Genomic DNA, 21,224 nt, shown 5'->3' with positions numbered 1-21,224 from the left:
CTCTGTATATTACACAAAAATTCATTATACTGTATTACACACATATATAATGGAATTAACATCAGTCATATCAGGCACGTAACCAGGATTTCGAAATAGGGGGGTGGGGTCCGTGACGAAATACTGTGGTTATCACACCAGAGGCTCGATCATTCTACACTATTTTAGTGGCAACATATATTCGTTCGTTTACCCAGGATTTCGTAATCGGGGATAGGAGAGACGTGACATGAAATACTGTGGTTACACACCAGGGTATCGATCAATCTAAACTATTTTACTGGCAACATACTCATATTGGTTTTTTAGGACAATAAAATGAGGATATGTTAGTAAGTATTTTAATAAGAAAAACTATGAAGAAATCTTGAGTAAAAGAAAATAAAAAAAATATTGAAAAAGATATAGTCTTCCGAGGTTATTCGAACTCGGTTCTACATGTTTTCTTTCTTCTTTTTCTTATCTTCGTTAAATGCCATCAAGAATAGTAACGAGATACTCTTTTGGGAGTAAAGACCAAGGATGTAATAAATAGAGGATCTGCCCATATGTATCTTCATCCTATTAAATCGGTGAAGCCAAAAAAACACCAGAGCACCGGCACGTCTGATTGGCTACTCTCGTTTCTGCAATCGTCTGATTGGCTACTCTCGTTTCTGCAATCGTCTGATTGGCTACTTTCGTTTCCGCCATGATTGTTGGCTCAAAACATTGCGATTTTATTGGGCGGAGTGGGCATAGTAGGGTTGGCGAAACTGTGACGTATGGCTTCAAGATTTTGTTGTAAGGGTGGCTTCAAGATCCTCTATTTTATAAGATCCTTGGTTAAGACATCCTATAAAATGGATTAAAGGTGCCGCGAAATTCAAAATGGCTCATATTATTGGTGATTCTGGGAATTTCTTTAGTTCTACCTGAGAGTCTATGTTATCCATGCAAGTAGATGGAATTCGGAATGCTTCGTTACAATAATACCCATTTTCAACTCCTTCCGGTTTCCTCCACACAAAGTTCCTCATAAAAAAAAGTAACCAAACACTCGCTGTAGCTTTATATTTTTGACGCTGATTCATCTTTCTCTTGTTTCTTTTTGTTTCGTCCTTCCTTAAGTCCGTTTCACACGGAGCTGAACTAAGGCCTCAACCCAGGCTACAACTTAACAGTGTTGCTACAACTTAACTTCCATGCAATTTCTTTTATCTTTAGGAGATGTAGGGGTTACAGACGATCCTTAAAACTAGGTAGATTTTACCAGCAGAGCCTCTCGTGATCGCTGTATTAAACAGACGAAAAACGTTTTACACACAGGGCATTCATCTGTCGTAGTCATTGCAGCGATATTTGCTCTGTTGCTGACACAAAACCCGCCCCCCTCCAAAAAAAAAACGAGAGAGAGAGAGAGAAAGAGTAAAGAGAAGCTGGTAGACCAGAGAGTGAATTCTTCGCCGCAATAATGCACAGAAAAGTACCGTATTTTCAATGGTGAATAATCAACTACTTACCGAAGATCCTTGTTCCTACAATATATATATATATATATATATATATATATATATATATATATATATATATATATATATATATATATATATATAATGGATTATCCAGAATTACATACGCTATTGAAATTAGTGACTCCGAAAATTCCGCAGCGAGATACGAACATGGAGGAGTCTGTATCAGCTGAAAAATGGTCTGTTGATCCTTGGATCCACCAGATTGTAGAACTGAAAATCAAATGACTTGTCCAAATATGTAAATGAGGGCAGTTATCAGGTGCGGAAAGCTAAAATAAAGAAGAAAGAGCAATTTTCTAGTATAGGTACCTACAAAAATGCCCACATAGCCCATAAAGTTAACTTATACCGCGCCGGGAACCCATCTCATGCACTACACCCCGAATTTTTGCATTGCGCCAGGATTGTAGAACTGTTCCCTAAAATTTCACGAAAGCCACATTAACTCTCATTGTTTCTCTTTTTGGCGCTGGTTTACTTTCGATGCATCACATCTGAATTTTATGTTTACAACTGTAGGATTATTAGTCTAAAATTATTTCAAGTGCTTTACGACGAATAAAATAAGTGAGTTGATATAAAAGATGCCTGTATAGAAACTATTTTCCACTGGCGGTGAATTTCTGCACAGTTTACAGAAGTTTTATTTTGTTTACAAGTGGAACGCTACTAGTATCAAACCATGAAAAATGCTATTGAAACTCGTATCATTGTCAAAACCCACTCGTTTTCATTATCCTCGCTTATGCGGATACCCACTCGCTAACGCTCGGGCCCTACAGCTTCGCTCTACTATGACTTGGTTAGATAGCATTAGTGCTTTTTAGTGGCGACTTAACGCAGGTTGTTTTGTTTTTTCGGCTGTAGTTTTTATGCATGCATCCGGACGCTGTATTTATACGCAAATCGTAAAAGAATTATAATTTTTCAACAATTGCTTATGATACCCCTTTGAATTTTAGCTATGCCATGTGGTTATTTTCATGTCGCCCAGCATAAATCATTTAGAAAACAATAAGAAGGTAATTAGTGAAAGAATTCCAATTTTTGAACAATTATTTTGAGTGGTGGGCCAAAAGGAAACCTACACGTTTTTTTTAACATGTTACTTTTTTGGTATACAAATTGCGCAATATACTTAAATCACATATTTTTATTATTTTAAAAGATGTAATTACATTTGTTCACACCTGTAGTGTTCGGGCGGATACCTTCACTTCATACCTTCTCTAAGGTCTTTATTCTTGCACTTTTTTTAAAGAATATAAATCGTGCATCATGTTATACAAAAAATCATATTTTTCGTATGACTCTATTAATACTATTAATGCTTCTCTTGTCCAGGCAGCATTATTTGAAATTACAACGAGAAATAAAGTTGAATGTCGTCAGGTGCATCTCTTTTCTGATTGGTAGTTGTATGCAAGTCCAGAAGAAAATAGAAATTGCTTCTATTTCTTCGAAGTCAGGATCCAAATAAAGACAGCAGAAAATTTCAACCTGAACTAGGGGCAAGTTACTTCTCACACGATCGTTAAGTAAGGTCGTGAATAAGATCGTGAATCGCATCCTTATTTCAGTCCCGTTTGAGACAGGCTTTAATATTTTTTATTTCTGGATCCGAAGGGGAAGGCCCGACCCCCGTACCCAACCCCTTGGATACGTGCCTGGTCATATCTAACAACAAGAGGGAATGATTATTTCTCTCCTCATTTTTCAATTTCCATGGGAAGAGGTTAAAGCACACCTTGTAGCCAACAAACAAAATTTGATGAAGTTTCACTGTATAGATCAATAGATTTACAATGTTGGGAAGTCTTTAATTTTCTCATTTTATGTCGAGAACAGAGCCCAACAAACCCCTGCCGTCTTCTAACCCACTCCTACTTCTACTACTACTTATACTATGGATCCGTAAAGTAAAACTGCACGCACAATTTTCCTCCTTTTTCGACTCCAAGTGTGTTGGTAAAACAGATTTATGTCTGCACTCTGCTAATTTCATCTATCAATAGGTGAAGGTGAATCATTGCCACGACACTTGGGAACATAAGGGAGGGGAGAGTTTTCTTCTCCCTGAAGAAGTGAATTTAGTGACCGTTTGGGTATGTTGATCTATGGTGACGGTGAAGGTGAACGTGAAGGTGTGCTCTAATGCCTTTTATTTAATTTGTAATTTGTGAATGGTGTAATACTTAAAAACAATATATTATTGTTATATTGAAATATGGGATTTAAAACGAAGAAAGCCAGACGAAGAAAGAAGTATAGATATGTAAATCATAGAAAAGTAAAGGCAAAACACACAAAGTTGCCTCCTATTGCGTGGTAAGTAGTGCCGTGCAGGTTTACAATAGGGGGTCAAAATATATATAAAACTTACTTTTCTTGCTTTCAGTGATTGTCTGATGGTTATAGTTAAGGAGCCGTACTTCCCATTTAGGGAAGGACGAGAAACGCCATACTTTCAGGAATTATTCATTGACTATCTAGGATGTTAAAAAGTAGGTAATAGACTGAGTTCTTGCCCTTGTACTTAGAGTGTTTTTCTAAAAATATGTTGTTTTTTTTAATTTAATGTTCTTTAACTTGAATTAATCTGGCAAGGTTCTAGAACACAGGTCCCCCTTCCCACTGAATTGTAATAATGACAGAAAACAACGTGGCTTGCGAGGCCCTAACCCACCTTCACTTGCTGACGCTGGCTCGGCAATACTGTGCGTGAATTCAATATTAAACTTTGTTTCAGAAAGGAACCAAGTTAGCTACTTACCTATATGGGGGACCTGTGCTCTAGAATCTTTCCAATTAATCTTTCGCTTAAGTCGTTCGCTCTTAATTACGAATACTTCTTGTTATCATTCTTTGCTCTTCATAAGATATATGTACATCTGTATTGTGTTTCTGTGTAAAACTAGTACCCCCAACTGATAAGTGTTGTAAACTGTGCAGTATTCATTAATAATGCAAATGATGAATCTTTACTTTGATAAGTGTTGTAAACTGTGCAGTATTCATTAATAATGCAAATGATGAATCTTTACTTTTTCATGTGAAAGCATCACCTTACTACAGTATTATGGAAAGAAACGGGGTATGTTTAGTACAAGGGGTCCAGAAGCACGTAAAAAAACAAAATTTACAGGAGAAATGAGTGATGCAAGTATTTAGACGTAACATAACATAACCAAATCTAAACTAACCTAACATAAACTAACGTAAACTAACCTAAACTAACGTAATATTAGTAGAAATAAGCGAAATTCTATGATTTTTTGGGAAAATTATGCGGGACTCCTACACTAATATAACATAAACTAAACTAACCTAACGTAACCTAAACTAGCCTAACTTAATTAAACTAACCAACCCTACCCTAAACTAATCGAATGTGAACAGAAATTACCAAAATTGTGACTTTTTTAGAGAAAAGAGCTGGACCCCTTCTGCTAAACATAGGCCAAAGAAACTTTTAGAGTGAGGTTAGGGAGGCGAACCCCCTATCAAATACATGTTCCTAAGAAATGAAAAATTACAAAACGCATGTAAAAGTACTATTTCCGGTGTAGTTTTACTATATGGATCCACAAATTGCAAAATATACAGAGAGATTTGGGTAAGTGTTTAATTTGCCCATTTTATGTCGAGAACAGAACCCAACCAGCCCCTGCGGGGCTTCAAACCCGTTACTACTACTACTGCTAAAGTCGAGACGTTCTATTGGTCCCCAACCGGCTTCCTTTGTACTCAAGCAGAAAATTTATCCTAACCGCCCTCATAAATAACTCTCCAAATAAGCCATAAATGGCCTGTGTTTGGTGTCGAAGTGATACGTTGTTGCCATCGCTAAACGTATATTATCGATGGATACCTTATGTAATAATAATAATAATAACACAACCATCATTAAGGGAATTCAATATAATAGTATGGACAGGGACGCTCAAGGACGGATTTCTGGTAGGTGGCAAAGAAAGATTGTATTTTTTTCTCATCGGTCTTTTTGCGGCACTGATGCCTTACGTGGGGGAGGGGGGAGGAAAGATGCGATCCATTTAACATGTTTGATTCGTACAAGCGTTATCATTATGGAAGTTGAACAATATTAATAATGTGCTATATTTAAGAGTAAAATCAGGACATATCATGAAGCTAATGATTGATTTCTTTTTTCTCTTCATTAACACATATCCAAATTGAATTCAAATTAAATGAAATATTTCAGTTTAACGTCCCATAACTATGCCCTTCAAGCTAAGGGAGACGAAAGGAGGGTGCAACGAAAATAAAGTAACGAAAAATCTAGATAAATCTGTCTTTCTGCGAAGACTACTGAAGAATCAGTGCGCAACAGGGTGAAAATTGCAACATCGCTTTCTTTTTCAGCAGGTCAACTGAAAGGACTTGTTGAATTATCCCTCCCATGTAACAAAGAAACATGTGTTTTTCTTTAATGGTGTTCCGCTTCCTTTGAAGCCGCCTGGGGACGGTTTGAGCGATTTTACTTTACAACTACTACTTTTAGTATGGAACGGTATAGTTAAACTGCACGCTATTTCTTGTATTAGATTGTCACATACGTGGATATTTGTATTCATAAAATGTAAGAACTCCTAGGAGTAAATGCACTCTTACTGCCTTAGAAAGTGTTTGTAAAGAAGTTTCATTATTGAATGCAGATTGACTTTATGAGGACTGGTTATGGATAATTCTACTTACGGGGGCCACTCCTAAGAATTCATACTTTTTTGATAACTATTCTACTTTTGGTTATTACGTTATATTTACCTTCATGGTTTGTATTAACCCCTGATTATAACTACAGTATACCTATATGACGTACGAACTGCACATAAAACACAAACCAAGTTGTCCTAGGTGGCCATTAAAAGTATGAATTCTATCCAACCGAGTCAGAGCAGGAGCTAGCGTCCATAGGGAGCAAGCGCGTCAGTGACGGTGCGTATACACATAGACATGGATATTGGAAAATGACTTAAGGGCATAAAAGCACATGCGTTGCGTGTGACATAGTTTTACGACACATATATGATCACTTTGTCCACTGCCTTTACATATCATTTCTCTTCATCATGTCTTTCTTGTCGAGTTCTGCTTGGTGCATACTTTCCATTTCGTATTTCTACCTTATTATACATGTAAGAGATAAGACCCTGCCTACTTTTGGTTACTTATACAATCAACTGACGTATTTCTTCCGTAGATTTTACAAATTTATGCTGCTATAAAATGTACCATCCAGTACTTTACTCCATTTCATCACATTTGGTTCAGATGCGACTCTCCTCTTATTAGTTTCCACTCTACATCTCTGTATTTCCCCATGTTACTGCACTATGCACCTCCTAGGTTAGTTAATAGGATAGTGGGTTTGAAACAATGTCATTGTGCTCTATTGCCTGTTTACCTCATCACTTCAATATAGTCCATAGTCCAGAATTTTTCATTGTTCTCCCTAATTAATCACACTTATGACCTTTTTTGTTTCTCTCATTCTGACATTTCGTCTGATTCTGTTCATTTCGCCGTAAATTTATATTTCGGGGCTGCCATCTGCGGCAGTTATCTCAAATGATTTCCAAACACATTCTATACTGTTATTATCTAGCCACATGCCCAAATAATTGCGTACAGTCAATGTAAGCTGGTGTGCCATAAAAAATTCTTCGTGAAAAAAAAAATAGAGTTGGCTCAAGCATTGTCTCTCCAGGTAGATTTTTCCCTGTGTAGGGTGGGATACTGGACATATTCTGTGTTCCAGTCTAAGTTTTCTTGTCTGTCGAAGCGTGCACTCTGAAACGTCGAATTCCACCTGAAAAAACCCACTTTAAAACCTACCTGGGTTATTGACCTATTTGTTAGTATATTATTGATACAAGTAAGGTGATCACATTGTAAGTGATTTTTATCAGATTTTAGACTTTCCTTGGGCGAATTATAGGCTTTCACGCTAAGGTATACAAGGACATTCAACATCAGACCTTTATAAAGTTCTAAATGCACTCAATGAATTATTATTATATATTTAAAAAAAAAAAAAAAAGCTTGAGATAGTTATAGAACAAATTAATGTATGGGTTATGCTTATAGCCTATTTGAAGTAAATTAAGCAGTTTTGTACTTTAGAAAATATTTTCCGCGAATAGTATGCTCGTCGACTTGGCGACACCGAGGGACATTAACACTCATACGTTTGACGGGTTTAAGGTCATAGGTGCCGGTACTAATAGTACATATGTAAATACATTAGTATTATTTCTTACCTTTGATGTAAAACACAAGGTTCTTCAACTAAAATTTGGTTTTCCAACAATAACAGTTTAATTCAGTCATTTGTTGCTATTCTTCAAATAAGCATTCTGTAGAATCAACACCAGCAATAGCGTAAAAATTCTTGTCAAATTTAAGAAGCTTAATGCTCGGGGTTCCGAAGACTATGTGTAACGCTTAGTATTTCAAGTGCTGAGTTCAAATTTCCTTACTAGTGGAAGTTTTGATGTACACACCGTGAAAGAAGTGCTCGAGAAATTCCCGAATTAAACGCAGAAGGATCGGAAATGAATACTTCAACAATAAAACTATTTATTTTACGCTCAAGCCTGCCATACGTCCCGTTTTGGGGCCCAGGTGTCCCGCGTCCCCGTAAATTTAGTCGGGACAAAGAAATGTCCCATATTTTAACTCCGTTCCATTTCTGCTATCAATATCAGCTTATTCGAAAAGTGAAAAACAAAAAATTCTGGGAATCCTGTAATTAGTGAATGAACAGTACGCTGTTGCATGTAACAGTTTCGAGGAAGTTATAACACCACCCTGTTCGACTTGATAGCGAGCGAAAATTGCAATGCTACTTTTTCCATTGCACTTGATGGAAACTCGGATACTCTCCGGAACATACATATATATAAATGGCTTTGAGTGTTTCTACATTTACAAACAGGGAAGATGACTATTATAACCTTTTCTTCAGCAACACATTAGATAAGTTAACAAGAATTATAATCTTTCTCACAGGCTAGGGGCACAGAATTGTGCTTTGGTCCAGGTCTTAGAAAAATGTAAATCTGGTCCTGACAATTATACACGACACAAGGAGAAAAATCAGCTTTTCATCAGATTAAACTGACGAACATAGTTTTGGCGAAAAATATTGAAAGTAGATTGTACCACTGATTTAAATAATTTGCATATTGTTTTCCTGTAAAGCATTTTTATAGCACATCTTAAGTGTTTAGGCATCTTCAGTCTGTACAATTAATTGCAGGGTACGAACAGAGAAAAGCAGTTGCTGCTTAGTGAACTTTCGCCTATTATATTATTGAAAAAATATTAAATAAAATGAAATCTTTTAGTTTTAGTCTCACGGTTATGCCTGCTATGCTCAAGGTGACGGTGATGATGAGAAATGAATGAAATGACGGAATGAAGAAAGTGGGAGGAAACGTGAGAATCCCGAGAAAATCCACGCACAAGGTGTTTGTCCACCACAAAGCTCACTTGGCACGAGCTGGGATCGAACTAGAAACCCCATGCACTAGAGGTGAACGCTCTACCACTGAGCCACCGCGGCCTATTATACTTTTGTTCATAACCAGACTACAGTTCATTGCATTGTGTTGGAAAGTTGAAGGGGGGATCTGAGGTGTCCTGTATTCTCATGGAGAAAATATGGCAGGTTTATTTACGCTGGAAGAATATGAAGGTTCATTTTACCACAATATTTCATATAAGACATTTTAAAGCATTTATTTATTTCATACAACATGAATTGTATGTTTGTTTTAAATTAATAGACCCCTTTTGGTTCATATTTGGCGAACGTCAGTCAGGCTTCTGGATGACTTGATCTACTTTGTTCGTTTGTCTGCCGAGCTCCTTCATGGCTATGCGGTTAGTATACGCGTCTTCGACGGGGGACCCGGGTTTGCTTCCTGGAGGGAGCTCTTGTGGTTCGGATTCCACGTTAATCAGTAGGCCCGTCTCATATAGCCTCGCTGCTGAAAGGGACGTTAAACACAAAATCAACTCAACTCGTTTGTCTGCCTCTACCACACACACTACAGGGTACAACTTTCGGCCTTTTAAGTTAAAATTTTCAGAATACAAGCTCGAGACACTCTAAATTTCCTGTATAGATTTTGGCGGCATGCCAACGTAAAATATCAAAATGGCGGCCATTTTTTCAAAACAGCGAGTATCCACGCTACGAAGTGCAATTTTCAGTCTTTTAAGTTGAAATTTTGACGCTGGAAGCACGAGATATTCTAAATTTGCTGTATAGATTTTCTCGGCGATCGAATGTAAAATTTCAAAATGGCGGCCATTTTTTCAAAACAGCAGTAAGTAGAAAATTGTTGCAAGTTGTGACAATGACAATTTTGAAATGTAAATCGCATTTCCCCAAAGACATTGAAATATTGTGGTAAAAATGATTAAACCCGAAAAAACCTATATGAGCCCAGGTGGGTTGGGCTTTTTCAAAAAAGCCCGGGTTTTTTCAAACCCTGCTTTACATGGTGTGTGAGAAAAGTAATGAGACTGGCAGCACTGCGGGCGATCTGGCAACGCTGTGTCTACCGGCCTGTACTCTACCGGTTTGTTTATCCCTTCCACTTCCTCAGTTCGAGTTACAACTCCGTACAGTTAATACATTATTTTTGACAGCGCCATCAGTAAAGTTGTGTTTTTGTTGTGTGTCACAGAAATGCATCGGAATTTAGAGCAACGTTGTGCAATAAAATTTTGTGTTAAACTTGCTGAATCCGCGAGTGTGACTTTTGAAAAGTTGAAACAGGCCTATGGGGAACATTGCTTATGAAGAGCACAAGTTTTCCGCTGGCACAAATCATTTTTGGAAGGCCGAGAACACGTTGAAGATGAACCTCGATCAGGGAGACCTTTAACTTCAAAAACTGACGAAAACGTTGAATATGTAAGGGCTCTTGTGAGATCAAACCGTCGTTTAACAATAAGGATGATGAGCGAGCAGTTAAATTTAATCACTTTCACCGTACACCAAATTTTGACAGATGATTTGAACATGCGAAAGATTGTGCCAAAATGGTGCCGAAAAACCTCACATCTGAACAGCAGGACAATCGAAAAAACGTGTGCGTTGATCTTCTTGAGAGGATTGCCAATGACCAAGAATTCTTGAATTGTGTGATCACAGGTAATGAATCCTGGATATTTGAGTACGATCCTGAAACAAAGCGGTAAAGCGAAGAGTGGCACACTCCGTCATCTCCTCGGTCGAAGAAATGTCGAATGAGCAAATCAAAGATCAAGATGCTGATTTGTTTTTTTGACAGTAAGGGTGTCGTGCACAAAGAATTTGTTCTACCAGGACAAACTGTCAACCAAGTGTTTATAAAAGTGTCTTTGAAAAGCTCAGGAAAAAGAGTGATTTGTGTGAGACCAGACATTGCAGACAAGTGGATGCTTTATCATGACAATGCCTCGTATCACACGGCCATTTCCATCAATGAATTTTTGACCTCAAAATGCATTACTGTTGTTCCTCAACTCCCCTATTCACCTGATTCGAGTCTTTGTGACTTTTTCCGAAATTGAAACATGTCCTAAAAGGACGTCATTTTGGAACTCTGGAGAACATTCAAAAGACTGTGACCGACCAGTTGAAGACTTCCAGTGCTGCTACCAAGAGTGGGAACAACGACTCCGCCGGTGTATAGCTGCCCAAGTGAACTACTTTGAAGGGGAAAACATTGTTGTTTGAAAGACATAAAAACTCTAGTTAGTACAAAAAAGTCTCATTACTTTTCTGACACACTTCGTATTTTGAACAGCTAGGGCGGATGTATTTTGCACTACGCCAAAAGTATCCTGCCTTCGTAAACCGAAAGCACGCCCCGCTGCAACAGAATAACGCAAAACCAGACTCGACTGACAAAATGCAACAAGAAGTTCAAGAATTTGGTGGCATCGGATTGATACCACATCCAGCCTATAATCCTGACCTTGCTCTTTGGATTACTACCTGTTTCAGTCCATTACGCACTGAAATCAGGATACGTTACTAATTAGCAGGAGATGGAAATAGTAGTGACAGACTTGTTTACCTCTCAGGACAAGGCGTGATATCGAGGAAGTGGCAGGAAGATAGCTACAGACAGTTGAGCATCAGAGGCTATACCTTGAATGTCAACCTGCTTTCATTGTATAATAAATACAGGTGTGTTGTGTACCAGAGTGTTGCAACGCTTATGATTCTTCCCTGCAATGTAAAATTGGATCTGCAGTTCAGCGTCCCATTTTATGTCCTGTAGACTAAAATAGAGATATGATAAATGCAAATGATTAATGACGGAAAATTGCGCGGAATGAAAAAGTAGTCGTAAACGAAAGAATTCAAGTAAATCCACGGCCAGGGGCCGCGGTGGCTCAGTGATAGAGCGTTCACTTTTGGTGCACGGGGTCCTTGAGTCGATCCCAGCTCGCGCCAAATGAACTTTCTGGTGAACAAACAGCGTGTGCGTCGGTTCTCTCGAGGTTTTCCCGTTTCTTCCCACCTTCTTTATTCCACCATTTCATTCATTTCTCATCATCACTGCCCCCTTTAGCCTAGGCGGCATAACTGTGGGACGTAAAACTGACATATTTCATTTCATTTTCAAATTCACGAACACTGTGTTATCCACAACACTTACATGGCTCTTCACATCAAAGATGAGTTCTCTATTATTGTGTCATCTTGCCTCTTCTGTAGTCAATGTCAGTTATTTAGTGATGGATACATATTTAATATTGTAATGTTTTGGTAGAGTCAAATGATAGACCGGGTGTCTGTTCCCCTTTATCAAGTTTTATTACAAAATATAATAAATACAAGTGTCTCTAATTCAATGTCTCTTTCTAAATGTTTTGCGGGGTGCCCCTTCCACTCATGGCAGTTTCCAGAACACTTTGGCAGGTTGTAGGGTAAACTCGGATTATAAGATTAAGATGGAATCCCTAGTCCAGTGCGACATAGGGTAAGAAAGAGGTGCTCCTAGTCCACAGCGACATAGGAAGGTAAAGGTTAGGCGATCAGTTGGTTGACTGATGCTGGGTCCCTCGGTGGTCCTCCTTTTATTTGTCCTCCTCGGGTCCTTCCGTGAGGTCTGTCTGCTTTCGGTGTTCCTCGGTGTCCTTCGTGTCGGCTTCTTGTCTGCTAGGGTGTTTATAATCAATAGCACGTGTTGAGTTGACACGTGCGTCTGTTGTGATGTGGGAATCCTTGCAATATTTAAAGTGTACAAACATTTAGCATACACCCATTCTTGCAGTAACACATGGTTGCAAGGCTTTTTGTGTTCTTTAGCTGCGCTGGGAAACGTATGACATGTTCATGAATATTTTTTTCTTTATGGAAAATCCTGTCTCGAATAAATTAATTTGTAAAATTAAATTCTATGCATGTTTATTCCACACTTCCCAGTCATTATCGAAAAATTGTTATATGTTCCTCTCAGAACCCATTACAAGGCAGAAAAGCATTTTACAAATGATTTGGTGTACAGACAATTTGATCGTATTACATTAGTAATAATAAATCGCAATAATTGTGAAAAAGCTCATTCTCAAAATGAAGTAGCAAATGTAAAATATAATGAATATTTTAAAGTATTGATGGGTAAACTGACACTAAAACTCACTCTTTTAAATAATAATCAATAGTTCGATTGATGAGAATGTAACTTTTATTTTATTTTATTTTTAAGCAAAGAAATTAAAAGCGCTTGGGACGACAAAGCTTCAGTGGAGACGAATATGACTCGCATGGGATTAGTGTATGACCCAAATGCAAAAATAAAAATTCCTCGAACTAAGGTAAGACTATTTTATTTCGAAGTACTCTGGCTACATTAATTACTATTGGGTATTTTATTTGCATCAGTATTAAGAATGTAGAAATGAACTTAAGAAAATAAGTGTTTGTCAGTTTACTTTTGACAAAAAGAAACGCTTATATATAACTCTCGCAATGTATTTTATGGTGGTTTTTTTCCCATATCGTTCTTACTTATTTCATTTTAAAAATTTCTGGAATATATGAATGAAGTACATTACATTCTAGATGTTGTACAGGGTGGCCAAAATAAAACGGGCTCGAAAAGCGTTTATAATTCTAGCACTAAATTTACCCTTGTTAATGATCAGAACTGTCCTTTGCAGAAGATGCTGGAAATGGCCACCGTTAACGTCAATGCGGTGCTGTGCTAGATTTGTCAAACAGTGAGGCAGCTCTGCGTGAGGAATGGAAAAAATGGCGTTTTCAATATCACAATATTGCAAACGGTGATTATATTCAATGAGAAACAGCGGAAAGGCTATTACTCACCGCAAAAAAATATATAGCAGAATTTTCTTCTACATGCAACAGGTAGCGTTTTCGGAAGTTGCTACTTCCTTCATCAGCCTGTGGTAGACTTCAAAAAAGGATAAAAAACATAAAGAATAGATGTTAAGAAGAGTTAAATAAAGAATTAAATAAACTGTTCGATGAGTTTAAAATCAAATTCACCCTAGAATAAAATTTACGAAGGAACTTGAAGAAAATGGTGCTCCTAACTTTCTTGACACTACCATTAAAAGCCATAACAATAAATTTGTTACTTTGGTATACCGCAGACCTTCTGCTGGTACAAAATATATCAACTTCAAAATCATCACATTCATGGCTTCAGAAATTAAATGTTTGGAAAAAACTTTTTTAAGAGAGCTCTTTTACTTTCAGACCCCTCTGAGGATCTCAACACGGAAATACAGTATTTATTACAAATTGGACAGGAAAATAGTTTCCAAAAATTTTTATTGTTAAAATGGTACAAACAAGTACAACAGGAGATCGTCGATACCCCCCATCAACCAACAACAGATGTTGTAACTGACAGATGGATTGGTGTCCCTTTGGTTCCACATTTTTCAGCAAAAATCAAGAAGATTCTGCATAGACACAACATCAAAATTTCAAAGTTCCTCCAAAATCTATAGATAAATACATAACGATTTTAAAGCATTTTTTACAGACACTTTACAAAGCGGTGGCGTCTATCGGGTGAAATGTCAGTGTGATAAAGTGTATATAGGTCAAACAAAAAGGAACATTTGTACTAGAATAACTGAGCACGTTCGTACCTCGAAATCTCGGAATTCGCAACAGTTATCCGGTCTAGCAACGCATTTTAGAGATTATAACCATCAAATCGTGGAATCATATTTAATTGAAAAAGCAAAAACAGCAACGGAACGAAAAATTAAGGAATCACATTATATTCACAAAGAATGGCCTTCACTTAACCTGGAAAGAGGAGAAATAAATATTATTTGGAGTAATCTTTTCACTACATACTTTCACCATTTGAAAAGCAAGAACAGAAAACAGTGAACAGGAGTGTACAATGTCAGTGAGTTTCTGTTCCCGCGTGTTTTAATGTTTGACAAATTTGTTTTTTACATATCCTAACCTTTTAACCATCCTTCATGTTTTTATCCTTTTTGAAGTCTGCCACAGGCTGATGAAGGAAGTAGCATCTTCCGAAAGCGCTACCTGTCGCATGTAAAAGAAAATTCTGCTACATATTTTTTGCGGTCAGTAATAGCCTTTCCGCTTTTTCTCATAGCGTTTTCAGTGTTCCCATAACACTCAACAATGAACTCACACTGTTTTATCATTAATACCATATTATGTTCCATTCAGTTGATCACTAAACACGTCTATACTTCTCACTTCAAGTGTTCACTAAAGATTTTTGCATCTCGTTGCACGGGTTGCTATCACTTGTCTATGTATGCTCTTCTTCCGCGTGCTTATGTGTCTGTACATGCTCCTCTTACACCCCGTGTCTGTCTTCTGTTTACATGGCGTTTTCACGAAATTCCGAGATAATTTTCCGGACCAGTTTTATTTTAGCCATCCTGTATAAGTATCCAAGATTTGTCTTTATATTGTTACAATATATATGTAATATGCATTCATTTCTTAAGCAAAAGAAGATGTTGTTTTCGAAATTATTATTGATAGTCGTATAAAAGCAGTCATATGGTAAAGAATTTTTAGCTTGTGAGGTAGAACACGTTTATATTGTAAGGTTCGTACGGTTTCACATAGAAAAAGAACGGCTTCATCTTGCTAGACACTTTTCGTGTGTAAACTTGCAGAAAACGAAAACGTGTGGTATGACTTACGATGTAAAAGTATATGTATAATGTGTAACTTATGTATTGTGAAGTTAGATCTGCAGAGCTGAAATATAATAATTATAATTTTTCATTTTAGCAAAGATACAATGTGGAACAATTTATTACGATTAATTAACAGTCACTTTTTTGTGCTCTAGGATTCCTAATTGGATTATTATATTACTGGCATAATTTCGGCAACCAATCCTACTATAACGCTATATTAACGTATGCTACAAATTAATATCGAGTTTACCTTAAAGCTAAATATATCAGAACAATGAGAGCAAAACGCAACTGATCAGAAATCTGTAATACAGTTAAAGATATAGGGCCTTTTGAAGAGAGTCGTTTTGACTCTCTGCAGAGTCGTTTTGAAGCGCGATTAGTGCCATACTAAAGAGTTCGACTAACATAAGTCTCCTGCAGTAGTCAGTGTTTTAGTATGATGCTAATCATACTTCGAAACGACTCTGCATAAGGCGGATATACTTAAAAAAAATTAAATGAAATCTTTAAGTTTAACGTCCCACGGTTATGCCGGTTAGGCTAAAGGAGACGGTGATAATGAGAAATGAGTGAAATGGTGGAATGAAGAAAGTGGGAGGAAACGGGAGAACCCCGAGAAAACCCACGAGCACGGTGTTTGTCCACCACAAAGTTCACACGGCGCGAGCTGGGATCGAACCAGGGGCGGATATACTTGAGTGTTGTCCTTAAACAATTTCTAGGAATTAGAAATGAAATAATTGTTTGGAATTATTTGAGATGCATTTGACATTACACCACAGCCTGATTGAACTCAAGTTACTTTTCCTTACAAAGCCTACTTAATTGTAATGGCACAAGGTCTTAACCATTACATCCATCAGCATTCGAAATATTGGATTTAGTAATTAACATAGGAACACAAATTGCTGATATATATAAATTTGAACTGTTTTAACTCAGGAAGGAGACGTGTCATATGAATGCAAGTTGCACACCAAGGATTCTTTGGCACATTTTTTTCTGAGAGAGTGAAGTACACCACGTAAGTAAAGACGCACGTGAGAAGAGAGAGAATGACGTTGCCTGTAGGGGAAAAATTATATGAAAATACACTCTTTGACCGAAAACATTTCCAAAATCATATCATGAGAAGTTCATTAGTTTTAGGTGTAGCACATAATAAAATATAGAAATATGTTGATGTGTTGAGTAGGTGTAGAAAATGTTTTAAAGATTTTAAATCTCACAAAACGCCCTATCAACTGACATTAATTTCACAACAAGAGTTGACCCCATGAACTTCATAGCTGTACTTGAACGGAAAGAACGGTATCCAAATTCCTTACTGAACTTATTAAAAACTCGTATCTTAGTGTTTTCAACATACATCTAAAAAGTAATTACATAGAAATGGAATTTCTACTTTTCTTTAACCTCCCATTGAAACCAAGCGAATTTGGTTGAAACGAAACTACTCTCAGATTGAACCTTTCAACACAACGTCTGTAAGTCGAATATCCCAGTCGAGACTACGTGGATATAGTTGTGACCATATGGCAACTTACTGTAAAGGGTAGTCATAACTACGAAAAAAAAAAGTGAACAAGGTAAATACGCTCAGGAATACTACCAATCATCTTACATCAAATTACATAAATAAATAAATGAGTTCTAGGTATTTCTTGATTCTGGACCACTCGACATGTCCGTCATTGTCACCTGTACATTAAATGTTATAATTCTGGTTAAATCAGCCATATATTAAATTGCAAGTAACAGTTATATTTACTACTACGAATGATTTTTTTTCCTCTCTCTATTTGGTAGGAAGAGTTGAGGCCTCTCCGGTTAGAAGATGAAGAGCAAAATGACACAATGGATGTGGAAGAAGCACCTAAGATTCACGTAGCGGAAACTTTAGAGAAACAAGCAAAAATTCGAAAGCCAAAATTGTTTCGACTCCCAAAGTCTCAAGTACAGTGGATAACATATCTGATTGACAAGTATGGAGACGATTACAAGGTATTTGTTCACGTCTACTTTCATTCCGGTAAAAATATTACTGGCCATGAACATTGTAAGCACATGGTTCTGCAAGAATCATTTTTAAAATTGCATTTTAAGTTAATAGTTCTGTTTCAAACCAGTCTTAAGATTGATAGCTGAAGAATAAGAAGTTAACAGTACATTTGCTTATCACAAAGAACTTTCAGAATAGCGTGTAGCATTGGTTTCTCAAGAACAGAACTTGCGTAAAACCAAATGGTTAACGTTCCTGTGTTTGGTGCAAAGACCAAAGCTCGATTCATTATGAGAGTTATGTGATTCAAATTCCACTTTAACTGTAGAACCACATCTTATATAGTTTTGGTAAGGGGCATTAAACTCCGCACAAAAATAAACTACAATATTGCGTCATAAAAGAAAAGAAAATCCCGGGCCTCAATTGCTGTACCATTGTATTCGTCAAGTGAAACTTCCTTTCCCTTCTTTTAATCCGACATTGGTATTTTTATTTCTTCTTGCGTTATTGCGCTTTAAACATGGTATGCGGCTATTTTCGGCTTGCTTTCAACATTTTTGCACATGACATTTTGTCCTTGTTTCTTACTTGTAAAATCAACTTCCAAGCGTTTTTTTTTTCTTTCTTTCTTTCTTTCTTTCTTTCTTTCAACATCGTGTAAAGCTGATGTCGAATTGAATTATTGGGAAAATGTGAAGAAAATTCCAGTCTATAAAGAAACAAAAACTTCGGTACAGAATGTGTTTATATTGGCCTGTACTTGAAAGTATAATGCTTATGTGATAATTTTCTGCTCAAGTACAAGCACACCTCTATAAAAAGTTCCTTAACCCGAGAACTTACTGTTAAAAAAAAAATAGTATTACAATAAAAATATGCAGCATTTTTATTTAATATTGAAAATGTAGGCAGGACTAACCAGTCATAATGGGTAATGAATTTGTTGGGGAAAAAAACTTGGAAAAGCTGTCTGCATGTAATCCCGCGGACACTTGTTTTCGATCGAAGTTTGCTTGTAACTTTTGGTTCAGTTGAAGGGATAGATTGAGGATTTATTTCCAAATTGCAGAAAGTATTTTCTGTGCTGAATACGTGCGAACTGATGATAATTTCTGTCCGTTATGAAGAGGATACTAAAAGCTTGAGGGGAAGAGTATGGAGACGATTACAAGGTATTTGTTCACGTCTACTTTCATTTCGGTAAAAATATTACTGGCCATGAACATTGTAAGCACGTGGTTCTGTAAGAATCATTTTTTAAATTGCATTTTAAGTTAATATTCTGTCCATAGTCTGTTACTAGTAAGATAGTCTGTGTCCATAAAAGTGGTTTTCTCCCGTAATAAAACCTATTTTTGTAGGGAGAAGAAAATCTGTTCGTATTATGTAGGTATCTGTAAAGGGACGTTTCACTATAAAAACGTTTCGTATGTATGTACGAAATATAATAGAAATACCTAACGAAATAATAGAAACACCTAAAATTGGAATCACGTCAGTTGTCTGGGTTGGCAACGACCAGGTGACGACCACAGCTGCAGGCTGTTAATGGTGATGTGTTAGGTCAAATTTTGTACTTTGTGAGTGGCAGAAGAACGGTAGTTGCAATAAATGTTGATATATTACTAATATTATAAACATATTTGTGAAATTGCGCTTGTTTCGTCACACTGCTTAAAAGAGTTTACAAATACAATTCAGTATATTGGGAATAATAACTTCAAGTTGAATAATGTTTGTCGTTACTGCAATGTTTTGTAGAAAATATTGTTTTATTATTATTATTAATAATAATAATGAATTATAAACTCCATATTCTGAATACTCTTTTGGTTGCATTTTGTCTCCTAGATATGTAGTAGGTTAAATTATTAATTTAAAAAAAAAAAAAAAAAGTTAAGATTTGCAGTTAATGGGTGAATTTGCGGTAATCCGAGTCTTTAATTTGAAATGAATTAACAGTGTAATAAGTTTCATGTAAGTAATGGTAGCAAACTCTAAACAATACAATAAATACCTTACTCTAGGTGTTAATATGGGTATGTTGTACTGTCATCTGAAACCATTCCTAGTTTAAAGGTTCGGAATAAAGTGACAGCCTCGTCGTTGAAAATTCAGCAATTGCATACAACAGAAAGAAAAAAAAAAAAATGCGCTGGAAAAGATAATTACTTTTAGAAGGAGCTTTATAGGTTATTGTGAAATCTATTAATCCATCGAAAATTGAAAGGCAAAGACAATCCACTTTTGGATAAGACCGAACAATGTCTCGTAACTACTGATCTTGTGCAAGAACAGCTTGTAACATTTACAGATTCTGAAGGAGAAAGGTATAATTAGAGTCACGAAAGAAAAGAGGTAAACGAAGTAAAATTATACTTAGTTTTAATATGTATAGTGGAGAACTCATTTGCATGTTCTTTTCAGGCCATGGCAAGGGATTCGAAGAACTATTACCAGGAAACTTGGAAACAGCTTCGCGCCAAGATCAATAAATTCAAAAGCATTCCAGAACAATACGAGGCGTATTTGAAGTCCAAGCAGAATGTAGATGAAATTAAAAGTGAAAATACGTAAGAACTTGTGTACATACTGTATAAAAGTTTTATTAATAAAGAAAGCGATTTTTTATACTAATGGCGTTTTTATCAAGAATTTTGCAAAAACAACTGTGGCAATTCGATTTGAGAATTTAAGAATTTCATCTTGAGAATTTAATAAACAGCCCCCCAGACTGTGTTGATTTGAAATGCTATAACTAGACTGAAAGTTAATCTCTGAAAAGAAGGAGTATATGTTATGTGCCATTATATAGTTATCTCAAAAATACCCATTTTAGATTTACTATCACTTGTTGTCTGCGCCCTTAACAATATGCTTCTAGTGTAAAAGTAAATACTTATACGTAGTCAGAGACTTGTAATTAATTATTCAGAGAGCAATTGTTTTGTGAACAATCTATGGATACTTTGTCGTATAATAGTATTATTAAGTATTCTGCGTTTGGGCAGGTCTTGGGAGTAACGAGGATTTTATATCTTTATTTAAGGTTTGGGCCTGTGAATGTTTCTTCCATTTTTGTCGATCTTCAGCTTCCTTTTTTAACTCCCAGTAGTTTCTTGTATTTTTCAAATCATCGATCAGTTACGTTTTTCTTCTTCCTATTCCTCGCATTCCTTCCATCTTTTCTTGTATGGCTGTATAAAGAAGAGAATTTCTTCTCAAGATATGCCCAATCCAATTGGCCTTTCTAGGAAGGATACTGGTTAAAAGCGTCCTCTTCTCTCCTGTCCGTTTTAAAACATCTTCGTTTGTTACTGTGTTCATTTTATCTACTCCGTCTTCCTCCAATACCACATTTCGGAGCTCTCTAAATATTTCTTCTCTAACTCTAATTGTCCAGGTCTCTGAACCATACTGTCCAATACTCCATATATAGCACCTGACCAACTTTTTCCTTAGTCCAACATTAAGTCTGTTAGTTAAGA

General features: G+C 36.5%; 1 protein-coding gene across 1 annotated transcript; it reads left to right on the top strand.

Moving 5' to 3' along the window:
- The first annotated feature begins 3,628 nt into the window (after positions 1 to 3,628).
- On the top strand, positions 3,629 to 20,369 carry LOC145691437 (nucleolar protein 16). Its single transcript, XM_081766900.1, has 4 exons — positions 3,629 to 3,845; positions 13,262 to 13,370; positions 17,541 to 17,735; positions 20,164 to 20,369. Exons 1-4 carry the CDS (start codon positions 3,745 to 3,747, stop codon positions 20,311 to 20,313), a joined length of 555 nt encoding a protein of 184 aa, XP_081623026.1. The 5' UTR covers positions 3,629 to 3,744; the 3' UTR covers positions 20,314 to 20,369.
- Positions 20,370 to 21,224: the final 855 nt, after the last annotated feature.

The sequence above is a fragment of the Thermobia domestica genome, chromosome 1 (assembly GCF_964235325.1).
Source record: "Thermobia domestica chromosome 1, izTheDome1.hap1.1, whole genome shotgun sequence".
Taxonomy (NCBI): Eukaryota; Metazoa; Arthropoda; class Insecta; order Zygentoma; family Lepismatidae; genus Thermobia; species Thermobia domestica.
This window is presented reverse-complemented; position numbering and strand designations above follow the sequence as displayed.

Excerpts from the sequence above, each read along its gene's own strand:
- LOC145691437 (XM_081766900.1), top strand. The coding sequence starts at position 3,745 with ATGGGATTTAAAACGAAGAAAGCCAGACGAAGAAAGAAGTATAGATAT. Across the intron at positions 3,846-13,261 it reads AAGTTGCCTCCTATTGCGTG|CAAAGAAATTAAAAGCGCTT; the intron begins GTAAGTAGTGCC and ends TTTATTTTTAAG. Across the intron at positions 13,371-17,540 it reads TAAAAATTCCTCGAACTAAG|GAAGAGTTGAGGCCTCTCCG; the intron begins GTAAGACTATTT and ends TCTATTTGGTAG.